Source organism: Penicillium pulvis, assembly GCF_028828015.1.
Source record: "Penicillium pulvis strain IBT 33274 chromosome Unknown contig_12_segment0_segment0, whole genome shotgun sequence".
In the NCBI taxonomy this organism is placed as follows: Eukaryota; Fungi; Ascomycota; class Eurotiomycetes; order Eurotiales; family Aspergillaceae; genus Penicillium; species Penicillium pulvis.
Genome location: NW_026643072.1, coordinates 4,545,995 through 4,559,965, shown reverse-complemented (window position 1 = coordinate 4,559,965; position 13,971 = coordinate 4,545,995). Strand labels below are relative to the sequence as shown.

At 49.3% G+C, this 13,971-nt stretch overlaps 6 protein-coding genes across 6 annotated transcripts; 2 read left to right on the top strand and 4 right to left on the bottom strand.

Annotated features, from left to right (window-relative positions):
* Window positions 1-367: 367 nt before the first annotated feature.
* On the top strand, window positions 368-2,076 carry N7503_002938 (DnaJ domain protein; the record flags this gene model as incomplete). Its single annotated transcript, XM_057062485.1, has 5 exons — window positions 368-473; window positions 532-575; window positions 638-731; window positions 802-1,856; window positions 1,912-2,076. The coding sequence occupies 5 exons, from the start codon at window positions 368-370 to the stop codon at window positions 2,074-2,076; spliced, it is 1,464 nt and encodes a 487-aa protein (XP_056926447.1).
* A 414-nt stretch (window positions 2,077-2,490) lies between these two features.
* N7503_002937 (MARVEL domain-containing protein) lies at window positions 2,491-3,293 on the bottom strand (the record flags this gene model as incomplete). Its single annotated transcript, XM_057062484.1, has 2 exons — window positions 2,491-2,797; window positions 2,860-3,293. 2 exons carry the CDS (start codon window positions 3,291-3,293, stop codon window positions 2,491-2,493), a joined length of 741 nt encoding a protein of 246 aa, XP_056926446.1.
* Window positions 3,294-5,203: 1,910 nt separating this feature from the next.
* N7503_002936 (histidine phosphatase family protein) lies at window positions 5,204-6,795 on the top strand (the record flags this gene model as incomplete). Its single annotated transcript, XM_057062483.1, is given in 2 exon segments — window positions 5,204-5,416; window positions 5,431-6,795. The coding sequence occupies 2 exon segments, from the start codon at window positions 5,204-5,206 to the stop codon at window positions 6,793-6,795; spliced, it is 1,578 nt and encodes a 525-aa protein (XP_056926445.1).
* A 234-nt stretch (window positions 6,796-7,029) lies between these two features.
* N7503_002935 (uncharacterized protein) lies at window positions 7,030-8,854 on the bottom strand (the record flags this gene model as incomplete). Its single annotated transcript, XM_057062482.1, has 5 exons — window positions 7,030-7,077; window positions 7,134-8,201; window positions 8,255-8,424; window positions 8,474-8,608; window positions 8,659-8,854. The coding sequence occupies 5 exons, from the start codon at window positions 8,852-8,854 to the stop codon at window positions 7,030-7,032; spliced, it is 1,617 nt and encodes a 538-aa protein (XP_056926444.1).
* Window positions 8,855-9,137: 283 nt separating this feature from the next.
* N7503_002934 (uncharacterized protein) lies at window positions 9,138-11,591 on the bottom strand (the record flags this gene model as incomplete). Its single annotated transcript, XM_057062481.1, has 6 exons — window positions 9,138-9,774; window positions 9,828-10,202; window positions 10,266-10,393; window positions 10,443-10,577; window positions 10,629-11,058; window positions 11,122-11,591. 6 exons carry the CDS (start codon window positions 11,589-11,591, stop codon window positions 9,138-9,140), a joined length of 2,175 nt encoding a protein of 724 aa, XP_056926443.1.
* An 850-nt stretch (window positions 11,592-12,441) lies between these two features.
* On the bottom strand, window positions 12,442-13,776 carry N7503_002933 (uncharacterized protein; the record flags this gene model as incomplete). Its single annotated transcript, XM_057062480.1, has 9 exons — window positions 12,442-12,529; window positions 12,579-12,679; window positions 12,729-12,908; window positions 12,960-12,999; window positions 13,053-13,164; window positions 13,211-13,370; window positions 13,415-13,428; window positions 13,487-13,548; window positions 13,601-13,776. 9 exons carry the CDS (start codon window positions 13,774-13,776, stop codon window positions 12,442-12,444), a joined length of 933 nt encoding a protein of 310 aa, XP_056926442.1.
* Between the last annotated feature and the right edge of the window lie 195 nt (window positions 13,777-13,971).

Below are 13,971 nucleotides of genomic sequence, written 5' to 3'. Positions count from 1 at the left end.
CAGAAACCCAAGGAGGAGATCCCAGTGATCTCAAGAAGCGGACGATAAAATTGTACAAAGAAGAAGAAAACCGAAAAGGAAGATCAAGTCCAAGATCCAAGGAATTGTTGAGAAGCAGAAATGGAAAAGGGGGAACGAGAAGCGGAAATGAGGAAAAGAACAAAGAGACCGGGCCCACGTGACTGAACGCGGTGAGATAGATTATTTGGCGGGGAAAAAGTGATTCCAAGTCTTCGATTATTGATTTCATAAGGACTTGCGCTATTCTACTGAAAGACGTCTCCCGAATACTTCTTCAAGCACTGGTGTCGCTTTGTTTCTGATATCATTTTATTGACCGCTGCAGAGTCCTCACTCTGCTTCCATCATGGTCGCTGATACCGCCTATTATGACGCCTTGGGCGTCCCGCCAACAGCTACCGAGCTTGAGATCAAGAAGGCCTACCGGAAGCTCGCCATCGTCACTCATCCCGGTAAGACTTACAGTTCATTCTTCTTATCGCACGATACTAACATCCATCTCACCTCCAGACAAGAACCCAGGCGATGAAACCGCACACGCTCGGTTCCAGGCGGTACGCCGGAATCCCAACTGTGACTACCCGGAGTCCCCGACTAATAGCAGCATCAATCATAGATCGGTGAAGCCTACCAAGTTCTGAGCAATGAAGATTTGCGCAAACGTTATGATAAGTTTGGAAAGGAGGACGCGGTTCCTGGTGGCGGCTTTGGTTAGTTGTCCCCGAATCTCACGATTAGGCAACCGAGGCGCTGCATAGAAAAACTAATATTTGTCCATAGAGGATCCTTCGGAGTTCTTCAGTATGATCTTCGGAGGCGAAGCATTCGTTGACCTCATCGGAGAAATTTCCCTCATGAAAGACCTGACTGCGACAATGGACATCACCATGGAGCAAATGGAGGAGGAGGAGCTCGCTGAGTCCGCCGAACAGAAGCTCAATATCCACGATGAAGAGGTGAAGGCGGCAACCGAGGATGCGTCCGCGACAGATGCTCCGGCGGGCGCCTCGACAGCCGCCCCGACCGTCCCGTCAGTACCCGCAGATACTCCCCAAGCTTCCTCGGAAGCCTCTGGTCACGGCTCTGGAACCAGCACACCCCGGCGGTACATGGGCCAGCAGGCTCTCATGGACCGCTCGGAGGAAGAGGCGCGCATGGATGCAGCTGGTCTGTCCCAGGAGGAGAAGGAATTGCGCAAGAAGGAGAAGAAGAAGGGTCTGTCAAAGGAGCAGCAGGAGCGCCTGGCCGCGTTCGAGGAAGAGCGAAGAAAGGCTCGGGAGGACCGCGTTAACACCCTAGCCAACAAGCTGATCGACCGTCTCAGTGTCTGGACTGAAACCGACAAGGGTAAAGATGTCACCCATGCGTTCGAGGAGAAGATTCGCCTTGAAGTCGAGAACTTGAAGATGGAGTCGTTTGGATTGGAAATCCTGCACGCGGTCGGTGCCACTTATGTTCAAAAGGGTACCTCGTTCCTCAAGTCCCAGAAGTTCCTCGGTATCTCTGGGTTCTTCTCGCGCCTGAAGGATAAGGGTACTCTGGCGAAGGAGACTTGGACCACCATCTCGACCGCTATCGATGCCCAGATGACCATGGAGGAGATGGCCAAGCTCGAAGAGCGTGGTGGTGAGGACTGGACCGATGAGAAGAAGGCTGAGTATGAGAAGAAGGTGACCGGCAAAATTCTGGCCGCCGCATGGCGTGGCAGCAAGTTCGAGATCCAGAGCGTCCTGCGCGACGTCTGCGACCAGATTCTGGGTGATAAGCGTATTCGCCTTGAGAAACGCGTGGAACGCGCCCATGCACTGGTCTTGGCTGGTAACATTTATGCTAAGGTATGCCTTTGTAACCATACGCCTCTTTGATTTTGTACTAACCAGGATGACCCAGGCCGAGCGTGACCCTGAAGAGGAGGGCGATTACATGGCGTTCGAGCAGTTGATGGCAGAAGCCATGACCAAGAAGGGCAAGGACGAGAAGAAAAAGAAGGAAAAGAAGAAACATGGACGTGACTCCCAGGATCAGGAGTCGGAGGAGAAGCCGACGGCGGCATGAGTGTTCCCTAGGCACCTTCTTACCTCATAATTGCTCGTTCCTTTTGTCTTTCTGCTCCCCATGCTTGGACATACCTGTATTGTTGGATCCCGTTTCTTTTTGTCAGGGGAGTAGATCATATCCCCCTTTTCAGCCTTGTCTCCGCAACAACAAACCTACGCGTATAGCTCTAGTCATAGATTGCCCTTATTTATCTGGCTACAGCCAGTTTCACCATGAAATTCATGTCAGACGAGAAAATTGATTCAAACAAATATCAACAAGGCCATTATTAAAGAAAATCAGGTAATATCCAGGGTATCCTCGACATGCTCCAAACATTACAGTCCATATCATAGCGCTATTTCCATGCGAACCCTCAGCACAGAGAAGAAGAAAAACAAATATGCCGATGACGGGTTCGAGTCTCATCGTTCACGCCTTGCTCGCATGGTGATCGTGAACGCTATCGCCGCTGAGCTCGGCGCTAGCAATGGCCGAAGGGGACGAGGGGCTAAGGGATTGATTGTTCGGCTGGTCATGCAGAGGCTCAGCATCCCGAGTAGACAACTCTGACGGAGGAGCAACGGGGTTTGTACTCATCGGCACCTCAGGGTCAGCCGCAGGGGCACCAGCCTTGTCCGCCTGTGACTTGCGCATGGACTGATAACCCACCCAATCCGACACCAAGACACCACAAAGCGATAATACCGACAAGATAAAGAGGGCGAGGAAGAGGAGCCTGTAAATAAGGGATGTGAGCACAACATATACTTGTAACAATAGAAACCCGGAGGACTGTACCAGAGAAGCACCGCGAAAGCGATGACCGCGTTGTAGTAGTCATTAAAGCTGGTGAATCCGTCGAGGTATGAGGCAATATCAGCGAAGCAAGCCAGCCAAAAGACCATTGTCACAAAGTAGACCACGGCGAACACGATGCCCAAGATCTTGCTGATCTTCTCGCTAACACCCTTGCGAGTATAGAACCATGACAGCACCCCTCCGCCAGGGGTGATCAGAATGGTCCAGACGGCGGAGAACATAAGAAAGGCCACAATGGAAGGCGTGCTGACTTTCACATTTTGGTAACTGTAACCCCCGGAGGCATTATAGGAGTACTCCTGATACGTGCCGCCATAGTAAGCAGTGACATAGGCACATAGCCCAAGCTCGATAATAGCAAAGACCAACGACGTGGCCAGGATTGTATAGAGAGCAATATGAAGAGCTATCATGGTGCCTCAACGATACCCCCTGAAGTGTCACTGGGATTGGGAAAATAACAGATAATGTTATTCAGAAAGGAAAAATACAAATAAAAGGACAAACAGTACGGCGACTCCAGGGGCAAGTCCCTTGCTCTTTATTGTATGCATCTCTCATCTCCCACGTGTGAAAGAGCTGAATAGATTAAGCGGCTCATCCGAACTCAGCCTTACTACTTCTCATAACAAACCTAGACCGGATGTTGGGCGCCATCGGAGAGCGAATGTCTTGGCTCCAATCGCAGCTCTCGAATACGAGTGGACACATCGTGATGGCGCTTTCCCGAACCAAATTGGTACAAGGTAAGCGAGTGGTGGGTTGGGACGGCTGATGATCGGTTGGCTAATTTGGCTCTAAACTCGCGGGATGCTTCTCCCTGTCAGACGTGGCTCAAGCTAGCTCCATGAAGATAAAGCAAAAAACGAAAGTTCGGTGTCACGGCATCTTCAGGGTCTTTTGCGGCTCAGGGTTCAGGGTCCAGAGCTGCACTTTTGGCTGGGCTGTATGGCACCCGTTCCTATGCCTGGAATTTTTTGATAGATCTATGTGATCAATCGGAGGTCAGTGCCAGCTTGGGTCTAAATCTGATAATCTTGTGATCCCTCGCATTCAAATTTGAGTCAGCAGACTCAGCACTGTGTGGGGTGCGAACTCTGGTAGATATATGGCCTAGTCTCCTGCGCCATGGCCCCATATATCCAGAAAATAAGTAGAAATAAAAAAGCCCAAAACACTGCTGCGATGTCATATTGAGAAGTGATCGACAGGCGACTATTCCCAAGTGGGGAGTCACCTAAGGGGTGAAACCGGATCAAGGTTAGTGGTAGCGCCTACTCGAGCACGGATAAAAAGTGTCGAGAACCTCTCTGTCTTTGCAAAATTTGTTCTAGAGTCGGACTTTGTCAGGTTATTCCTGTCCTGGATCAAAGATAGATTTTAAACCTTAGAAGGACATCTTCTTCATTCATGAGTCCGAATGAAAATAAAGCTGTACATATCGGTGTTTCCAGGCTGTCCAGACACAAAATATATATCTCTAACCACACTTGCTGATAGGTACACCTGGGCAAGTGTCTCCATTTTTATTCGGAAAGACTTAGACTCCCAGATAGGATGAACCTTGGAATGAAATACCCCTACATGTATGATTGCAACTCCCAAGACTGGGATTAAAGATTTAAACATATTAAATGCTTACCGAGGTCGCCTGGGCTGCCTTTTTTCTGCATCTTGAAGCCTACAGATCTCGGCATCAGATCCACCGGATGAGAAAACCGGCAAGCCAAAACCTCAAAAAATTACCTGGGTATACGGAGTCCCAAGGTTTCAAGTTTAATGGATTTTATTTTTAGTGCAAACATTTTGAAGGATGCTAGTGTTCTTGAGATCGACGGAATAACGTTGATCCTGTCATACTGTTCCGTCAACCACTCTTCTACAATTTCACAATTACCTCGATGCTCTAAGGTTATTCTAAAGTTCTCGACATTGTATCTCACTCGTTCCTCCACTTTGCCCCAGGCAAGAAAGTAAAATGAACATCCTACCCGACTGCCAGCTCCATCGCAAAGTATTGCAACTCCAGGGAGATTGCGAACCTCATGATGCTTGATCAGACCGGAGTCGATTCAAACCAAACCCCCATTGCCTTAACATAGCTCGAAATGGGGGCATATTGACACCCAAGCTCTTCAAAACTACTAAATATGGAAATAGAAATTAGGCTTACTGTGGGGACCAATTGTAACTCCGTATTGGGGGCTGATCCTACGGACCCACAACCCTGATCCAAAGGGATCCTTGACCGTTGTATTTAAGATACAGTTGTGGCCCATGATATCTACATGATGTATCTCAACAGATATTTTCCTCTTTCTTCATGGCAATCCTATCATCAGCAATCGTGCTGCTAGCTCTTGCTGGCAGCAATGCTGCCGCTGCCGTGGCTTTAACAACCTCGAGCTCGGCTGCCGCTGCAGCCAAGACCGGCGCGACATTCGAGAGTGGGTTTGATATCCGGAGCACCTGGGCTAACCTGGCTCCTTATGCTGATTCTGATGGATACGGGGCCCCCAAAGGCTCCCCCCGCAATGTGAGCTCTCTCAGGTACACCTGCTCGCTCGCCACGGAGAGCGGTATCCTACTTACAATGAGATTGATGGTGGCATCATTGAGAACTTTGCCTCAAAGTTAGCCAACTTCTCTGCGAAGCATCCCAAGACCGCGATAGGTACTGGCCCACTGGTGTTTTTGAACTACTGGGACTACTTGTTGGAATTGGACAGCTTGCTCCCAATGGGTGCTTCGACCTCAGCTAGCTCGGGCGCAGAGCTCTGGAGCAGGTACGGCCGCCTGCTCTACCGTGCCGACCGGACTCAAAGGAAGTGGGAAAACTCGATGAATGTATACCCCAATGGCACTGCTCGCCCGAAACCTATCTTCCGAACAACCAACTACCCGCGAGTCTTCGAGAGTGCCATGTGGTTCTTGAGCGGTTTCTTTTCAAACACGGACGCCAACAATTCAGAGGGCGATTACGATCTCGTCAGCATCCCCGAAGTAGCTGGCTTCAACAACACCCTTGCTTCGTATGAGGCCTGCACTGAAGGCGAAACCGCCGAGGAAATCGCTCTGTTAACCTTTATTGCCACTTTCACCAAGACCCCACTCAAGCGTCTTACCAAGTATTTCCCCAGTGGCTTCAATCTACAAGCCGTGGACGTCTACGCTATGATGAACCTGTGCCCATATGAATCTGCTTTGCTAGGTGATTCCTCCTTCTGCTCGCTGTTCACCGAAGATGAATGGCGCAGCTTCGAGTACGCCCTTGACCTGGAGTTCTACGGCGTTTATGGCTGGGGATCTCCTAGCGGTCGTGCCCAGGGTATCGGTTACGTGCAGGAGCTGGCAGCCCGCTTGGAGGGACGTGTGATCCCGGTCAGCCGCTCCAGTATCAACTCGACATGGGACGACAACACGAAGACATTCCCACTGAACCAGCCTCTGTACATGGACATGTCTCACGACAACACGATCGTCTCTGTGCTCACTGCTCTCAACCTGAAGTACTTCAATTATGGTCCCAATGGCTTGCCTGGCAATGTTGCCACTCCACCCGCCCGCACCTTTAACCTAGCGGAACTTGTTCCCTGTGGCTCTTGGCTCGCTTCTGAAATCTGGACTTGCCCCAGCGATGTATCTTTCGAGAACCTACAGGAACAGCTGTACAAGAACCCTGATCTATCCTCCACAGCAAACACCACGGACTACATTCGCTTCGTGCTCAACAGCGCTCCCGTGTCGCTGGAAGGGCTGGGTGCTTGCAATGGATCGGTCAATGCGTTCTGCCCTGTCGAAAAGTTCCTTGGTGCTGTTCCTGCCTTGACCGAGGAGGCCATGTACGCCGAGGCATGCTTTGGCAGCTACAACATTACCAGCCAGGTTTCCAACGGTAACCCGATCACATCCTAAGTACGGATTCACATAGGCTGTATAATGGGACCTCTCTAATCATTTGATTCTTAAGTCTCTTTTCAGCAACGATTTTACCCTGGAGATGACCATACAAAAATCATGTCCTGCTTTACCGATTAATGTACACTTGTGTTAGAAGACATGCTAAAATTTGGCTTCTGGTTTGGAATTTTCGGTTGCATTGTTTGTTGTACACAATAACTATAGAACAAAACCACCAAATCCATCCGATCATAGTGTTGGCTTCGAGGATTCTCGCCTCTGTATGTACCGACGCCACTGCGTTCATTAGGAAAGCCAACCTTGAGATTTATGGTTGAAGGCGGGTCACTTACGGCAGGATTGAAAAGGTACACAGGAACTCCCAGGAGAAAAACACCAGCTGTGACAGCAGTGAGAATACCCATAGCAGTCGGGTAGCTGTACTTTGCAACCATTGGAATTAGCCCATAGCTGATGCCAAAGGCGATGATATTCTTGGTGCCAACAACAGCTACAAGGGCAGGTCCAGGATTCTTCTCCCATGCCTCAGCCGCAAAGGATGTAGAAAGAATCAAGACCGAAACAAAAGCAACTTGAAGAATGGTCCAACCCATGAAAGGCCCACCCCAAGTACAGCCACCACCTGCAGTGAAGCCATAAAGGAGAAGGGAGATGACGATGAGGATTCCAGGGATGATCAATAGAATCAGTCGGTGCTCTGGAGTATGGACACCACCAGAGCGCTTGGCCATGTGCAAAACATACCAGTCACCAAATATACCGGCATATAACATGCCTCCAAAGCCACCAAATACTCCTCCTAGATTGATCAAGCCCACATTTTTGGCAGGCCAGCCGTAGCTTTGGAGCACAGTATCATACGTTAGCGACATTCCTATAGAGCAACCCAGAACCACCGATGCCAACAGTGTAGCGTATAAAATACCCGGGGAAGTAAATGCCTCAAACATATGGAGCCAGGTCATGAGAACTGTTCGAACGGGATTCTTCGCAGGCGCCTGCCACAGCTTCAGCATCTGAGGGTATGACTTCTTAGGTCGTGCCTCGTCCGGGATATTCATGTCATCGTCCGCATCTAGTGATTGCAGATAGCCTTGGGCCTCCGCCGCAGTGAAAACCTGCGTTATACCAAATTGATCTGTCACGACGACCTGTCCATCAAGAAATTGTGTACGACGCTGATATTTGGTTTCAAAACAACCAAACACAACCAAGACGAGGCCAACGCCGATCGCAATAACATATACCCAGTAGAACCATCGCCATCCAAGGGCCACAACCTCATATGAGCTAGCGAGGTTCAAGCAGCTGGTTACAACGTTCTGAGTTGTCCAGTATAGACCGAAGACCAATCCTCGTTGATGGATAAACGTCACTTCGGAGAGCATTAATGGAAGAAGCTGTGATATAGGTAAATATTCAATGCATGTCACTTCAATGAAAGGTGACTTACGGACTCGGTGGCCCCTGTCGCCAATCCTTGTATGATACGCAGAGAGAAATGTTGTTGGAAGTTCTGGGATACTGCGCACCCAATAGTTGCAGCGAAATTGACAAGAATTGACAAGATTGCCGCAAACCTGCGACCATAGATGAGACCCAAAGGAAGGATTAAATAGTTCCCTGCTATTGTTAAAAGCCATAAAATGTGGAGTTCCCGGGGCCTTCTTACCAACGCCGACAAATAATGAAGGGAACGTGCTCAGCCAGACTGTGTGAGTTGTGCTAACGCCCTCAGCGCCGTACATCTCTATGAAGGCACCAAGAATGGCCCCCAGACCACCAACCACAGAGAGGGACATGATCGCTAATTGGAGGTTAGACACCATGCGCTTCACAGGGGATGAAGTCTCTCACAAAACCAGCAGCAGCTGACAATCACACCGGCCTTCTCCCAAATTGTGAAATTCAGAGGATCGTTAGAATCATTGCTGGGCACGGGCAGTCGCTGGATACTTCCTGCAGCGTCAACCAGAATATCATCTTTCTGTGTCTGGGGAGGCTGAATATCCTCTACAAGCTCAATGTTAATTTTCCGGTCTACAACAGACATGGTGCTGGTGTGTTTTCGACCCGCAGCAGCTCCGGAAGAAAAGAAAATAAAAAAGTTGGCGACACTGCGCCTTTTCTGTCCTAAAGCACCGTCATTGAAACAGTGTGGGGGAGTCAATGCAAAGATCCAGACAAGACCATTCCCATTCGGCCTACGCGATCTTGACCTCAATGGGTCTTCCCCCGCTGACCGTGATAGTTCCCTGTGGGGGTGGATCCTCCACATCCCGACACAGCAAGATGGATTCCTATTGGTTGATTATCACGAAGCTATCTGGCTAGCATTATGGGAGATTCCCCAAGTCCTCAATAAGCGAACAAAGATTCTGGATCATGGGCGGCAAAATATCGTCTGGTAAAGGAAGAGGGCAGTTTCCTTCAAACACTTGGCGCGCAATAGCCATCACAGATCGAGGCCGACTTAACTCACAAAAAGCATGCGAACCACGATCTTGATGCATTGTCAACCCAGGCCGACCTATGCCTCGACTCAGGAAAGCTCTAGTCAAATGGTCCTCTCTTCCGTCCAGAGCAATATTTGGTGTCGTATCAGTCTCACTCATAGGAGTGTGTGCTTCCATTCCTTTCTCCCCACACTGCAATAATCCGTAGACCCAAAGGACCAAGGAAGCATGATAGATGGACAGAGAGTCAAATCCACGAAGTTGCCAAGCCAACACCGTACGCGCAGCTCGGAGAACTTGACCCGCATGCCAGATAGCGACACGAGCCCCCTTGGTGCGGCTCCACTCCCGTAGGCCGGGGTATGCACGGCGAGCTTCCTGCTCCCCCATTTTGCCGACAAATCGCTGGATCGCGTCAATGTCGATATGGAGGTACATCAAGGCAAACTCATTCATTAAGACAGTCACTGGTGGCGAATCTGGTGAGTCCTCCTGTATTGATTTGAGGGTCGCGTAACTTGAGGTCACAAAATCAGTAAGTCTCGGTTACAAAGCCAGAGGGGGTCTAACAGGTCTTCTTGTCTACTTTGCAGCCATAACAGAGTGCTGGCGCGAGATCCCGATAAACGCTTTTGCTGGCAGAACTCCCATACTTGAAGTGCAAGCCCCTGCAGGAGGGCCGATTTTGCGATGCCGCAATCAAGTTCGGATGCAATGTGATGAAGAAGAGATGGATCCGAGAGGAGGTCGCATAGATTAAATTCGGAGAAGCCAGTGGATCTATAGTGATTTCTCCATATGTCTCTCCATGCAGCAGCAGTTGGGGCTAGCCATAGATCTCGGGCGGCAGGAAGGGGTAATGTAAATTCCGTGTACGATGTAATCACAGGTCGGTTCATGGATAGAGCAACTTCGACATCGTGACCGAAAATATGATAAACAAGTCTACAGTAATCGTTAGCAAACCAATATATTCCATATATTCCAAGCGGGCTTTGAAGAAAACACCTCTTGAGTGACTCTTGGCGCACCCAACCATGCCACGCGCGCTGTAAGGATGCCTCGTCGTCGCCATGAGAATAAGGCGTAATCAAAGAGTATGTTGATCTGTCAAAAGCAGCCGCACGCCGAAGAGCCTAATAAGTTAGCCCGGGCTTCCATAGTAAACCGGAGGCGTGTAATCACCGTGCAGAGTGGCTGTAAATAGCTCTCAGCAATTTGCATTTTGCGTGTATATCCACATGAGATCCCGATATCCAACCATAACATGGATGCCTGCAAATACTGAAGATCACGTAGAACGCTGTTATCCTCTTCAACCTGAAGAATTAGTCAATATGAATCCTACAGATGGCAGATGAGACCACATACTAACTGCGCCAGGCCGACCCTAGTGATCTCTTGAAGAATAATCCCCGTTTTGCTGATCGAGGGCACACCGCAGCAAACACACCCTGCTGCTACCAGCGCAGTTAAAAGTTCTGGGCGCAGCTGTTGATATTGCTGGTCAAAAAATGTGTATAGATGAATCCATGCGTCCGTCTCAACTCTTTTCCCAATTCCAACCTTAATGAGAGTGTCAAGGTATTCGGACGATGGGAAAGCGGAAACAGAAAGCCGAGAGCCAGCAGTTCGCAGTACCAATTTGAATATCTCGTCTCGTGCTTGATTTGAAAGCCTACCGGGGATTTTAAGCGCATCAAGGCGGGTCTGGTGTGTCGATGGGATACTGTCGCTATCGCGTAGCGGGATCCTTCGCTCTTCACTAAACCCGTGCTGATTCTTCTCCGGTATCCATAGCCTGTCGCAATCTGTCATTGAACTGTACAGACCTGAAGAAGGGAGATTGTCAACCGGAACTCACCAGAGAGATTTTTGAAAAGCCGCAGCACGCTGGCTTGCGGATTCTACATCATCGAGTGATGACTGCTGTTTGTCCACATCGGAAAAAGGCCCAGCCATGTCTAAAATCTTGTCTAGATCAGGGATGAAATTGGTGCCGAAAACATCATTCTCTGATAAAGTAAAGTCGATATCTTGCATAAAGTCAAAGGCGCGGGGTTGCTGGGTCCCTTGAAGCCCGTTATCCGTTCCTAGGGTAGGGAGCATGACTTGTTCAAAGAAAGCAGGGAACTGATTAAGAGTTGCATAAGAATGCACTGGCTCCGGGTCTGCCGGGAGAAAGTTATCTAGTGTCATTTCCGGTCGAGTAGTAAGAGATGGATCGTATCTATCATGAATGCTTCCAGTGTAGGCAGGCGGAGGGGCGCTGAATCCTGAATGGTCGGACTCTGGAGTTGCTGTCAACGCAGAGACTTCAAATGAACTCGTCATTTGATGTGTAAATTCTCGGGGACAGTATACTGGTAAAGAAAGATGGGATATCAATCCTCGCTGGTTCCGACGTGGTAGTCTGGATGGCCTGGCAACACAATCGATCTGTTTCAGCCGACATCGCTGCAAGGTAATCAGCGGAGCGTTTCAACCAAGTCACATATACTTGGTAGCATACATTGCAAGGCCTTTCGTTATCGCAACTCAGCTTTGCTGACGCGCAGGCTTCGCAAGCCTCGATTGCGCGCTCTTTATGGCGAGGAAGGGAAGATTTACCGTCCGAGATCTCTTTTTCATGCACCGCTTGGTGCCGTTGTAAGACATCCCTGTTGGCGTTCAGCGGAGAATACTTCAATCTGGGCCGATCAACTCTACCGGCGATTGAATCCGCGTTGGCAGACCTGGCACTGGTAAACACGCTGGTTGCGATCTTGCATTCAAAAGTTTAGCTTATCTGAAATCTCAATCGCTAAATTGGGGCCTTACGAGAATCTAAATGACGTGCAAGATGATCCGGCCGCTCATAAGCCTTGTCGCAGTGGAGGCATCGATGACTAGCGGTAGTCTTACGTGGGGAACGTCGTGGTATCTGGGGACTGTCCGACATGGCGATACAGTCTGAAGAGGACGAGCGTTGCCATTTATGCAGAGAACGCGTCGGGAACCGTCCAAGATGCGGGCCACTTTCCCCATAATCTAGATGCGCATGGTGGGGCTGCGCTTTGACCGGGACGCTTGAGTCATTTGACTTGATGGGATGAAGATAACAATGTCACTATCATTTTATAAAGTGGAATTGCAAAGGATGTCTAAGTTTCACAGCCAATTAGGTACGGCATGGTCCTACGATTCATTCCGACTCGGTGGCATCCATTTGGTTCTTCCATGCTTTAGCGCCTCGGTACATGCAATTAAAGTCCATGAATTCGGCGGGGCTCCTAATCGGCGTCAGCTTGATCCGTAAGGAATTTCGTTCAAATTCTGTACATGGTCACGGTCTTGTCGCCCTCTATCGCTGCAGGCTTCGCAGCTTGTCGACTAAACGCTTGGATTCGGCTAGCACGGGAATATTGCGCTTGAAAGATTTCCTGAACTTGTAAGTCTGTATCTTTTTCGGACTTCCATGACTATTCTCACTTCAAGGATCTTGATGAGAGCTTTCGTTGACGGTGGCTCCGAAACATTCTCGAAGAAAGCGCCCAATGCCTCGGCATCCTCGATCGCCTGGCTAGCACCTTGTCCTTGAGTAGGCAACATGGCATGTGCAGCGTCGCCAATGAGGATGATGCGGCCAGGATGCCATTTCTTGAGTGGATCCTAGTAATTTATTGAAGAAGTAGAGAAAGTATGACACCGGAACAGCCTCACCAAATCATGCAGCTGCCATGGACCGAAATTTGCCGAGTGTCTGTCATTTGTGAGAATCTTCTCGCAGGCAAGGTCGGTATGAAGCAGTCTTACTTGAAAATATTTGTGACCCAAGTAGGATGTTCAGAGAAGGTCTCCAGCATCTTGTCCAAATTCCCCTCAGAAACCCAGAATTGATTGGAGTTCGGATCCTCCTTCATTTGTTCTATGCTGGTTAGTTCAAACGTGTAAAGCTAGATGGTAGTTTTTACCATCTGCCACGAGTGCAACAACTCCGTATACCTCTCCCTGTCTACCAGGTCCCATGATTAACCGACAGTCATGAGCCACTATCATAGACGTGAATGGATCCCAATGGTTGATCTTTGAGCAGAACTCCGGTTCGTATTTCTCAAGGGCATTGGTAGGGATCTGTCAAAGTTAGCTATAATGACATTTCTCGAATAGTGGCACACCATTAGACGATAAGCTAAGAAGAGTGTCAGCGCCAGTAAGTGGTTATTTGATACCAGGACTATTTAACTCACCTGATAGCCCGGTTGGCATCGGACGCGAGTCCTGCAGGAGATGCTTGCGGACAATACTGCGACTGTGTATGTATTTATATTGTTATAGTGAATTGGAGAAAGACAGTCACCGACATTCCATCTGCTCTAATGACCAAGTCACCCTGGAAAACATTGCCATCCTCAAGTGTCACCGTTCCTTGGTGCTCATCGCATTTGATCACTCTCGATGCACTCCGAATTTCCACAGAACCGCCGACAAGGCCAGAAGACGGGGAAGTCACTGCTGATTTCAAGGACATCATGGACATCGCGCCGGTGGAATAACAGACGATCTCCTCCGTATCTCGTCTTCTTCAGTAGTGGAACGTTGTTGACCAATCGACCTTCGGTGTTGTAGATACGGAATCCTTCATCCACCAATGGCCGTGCATCACGTAAATCCAAGCTCCAAGTTGATTGGAGAATCCTCAATGCATTTGGCTGAAAAGAAATCAAAGCTCCAA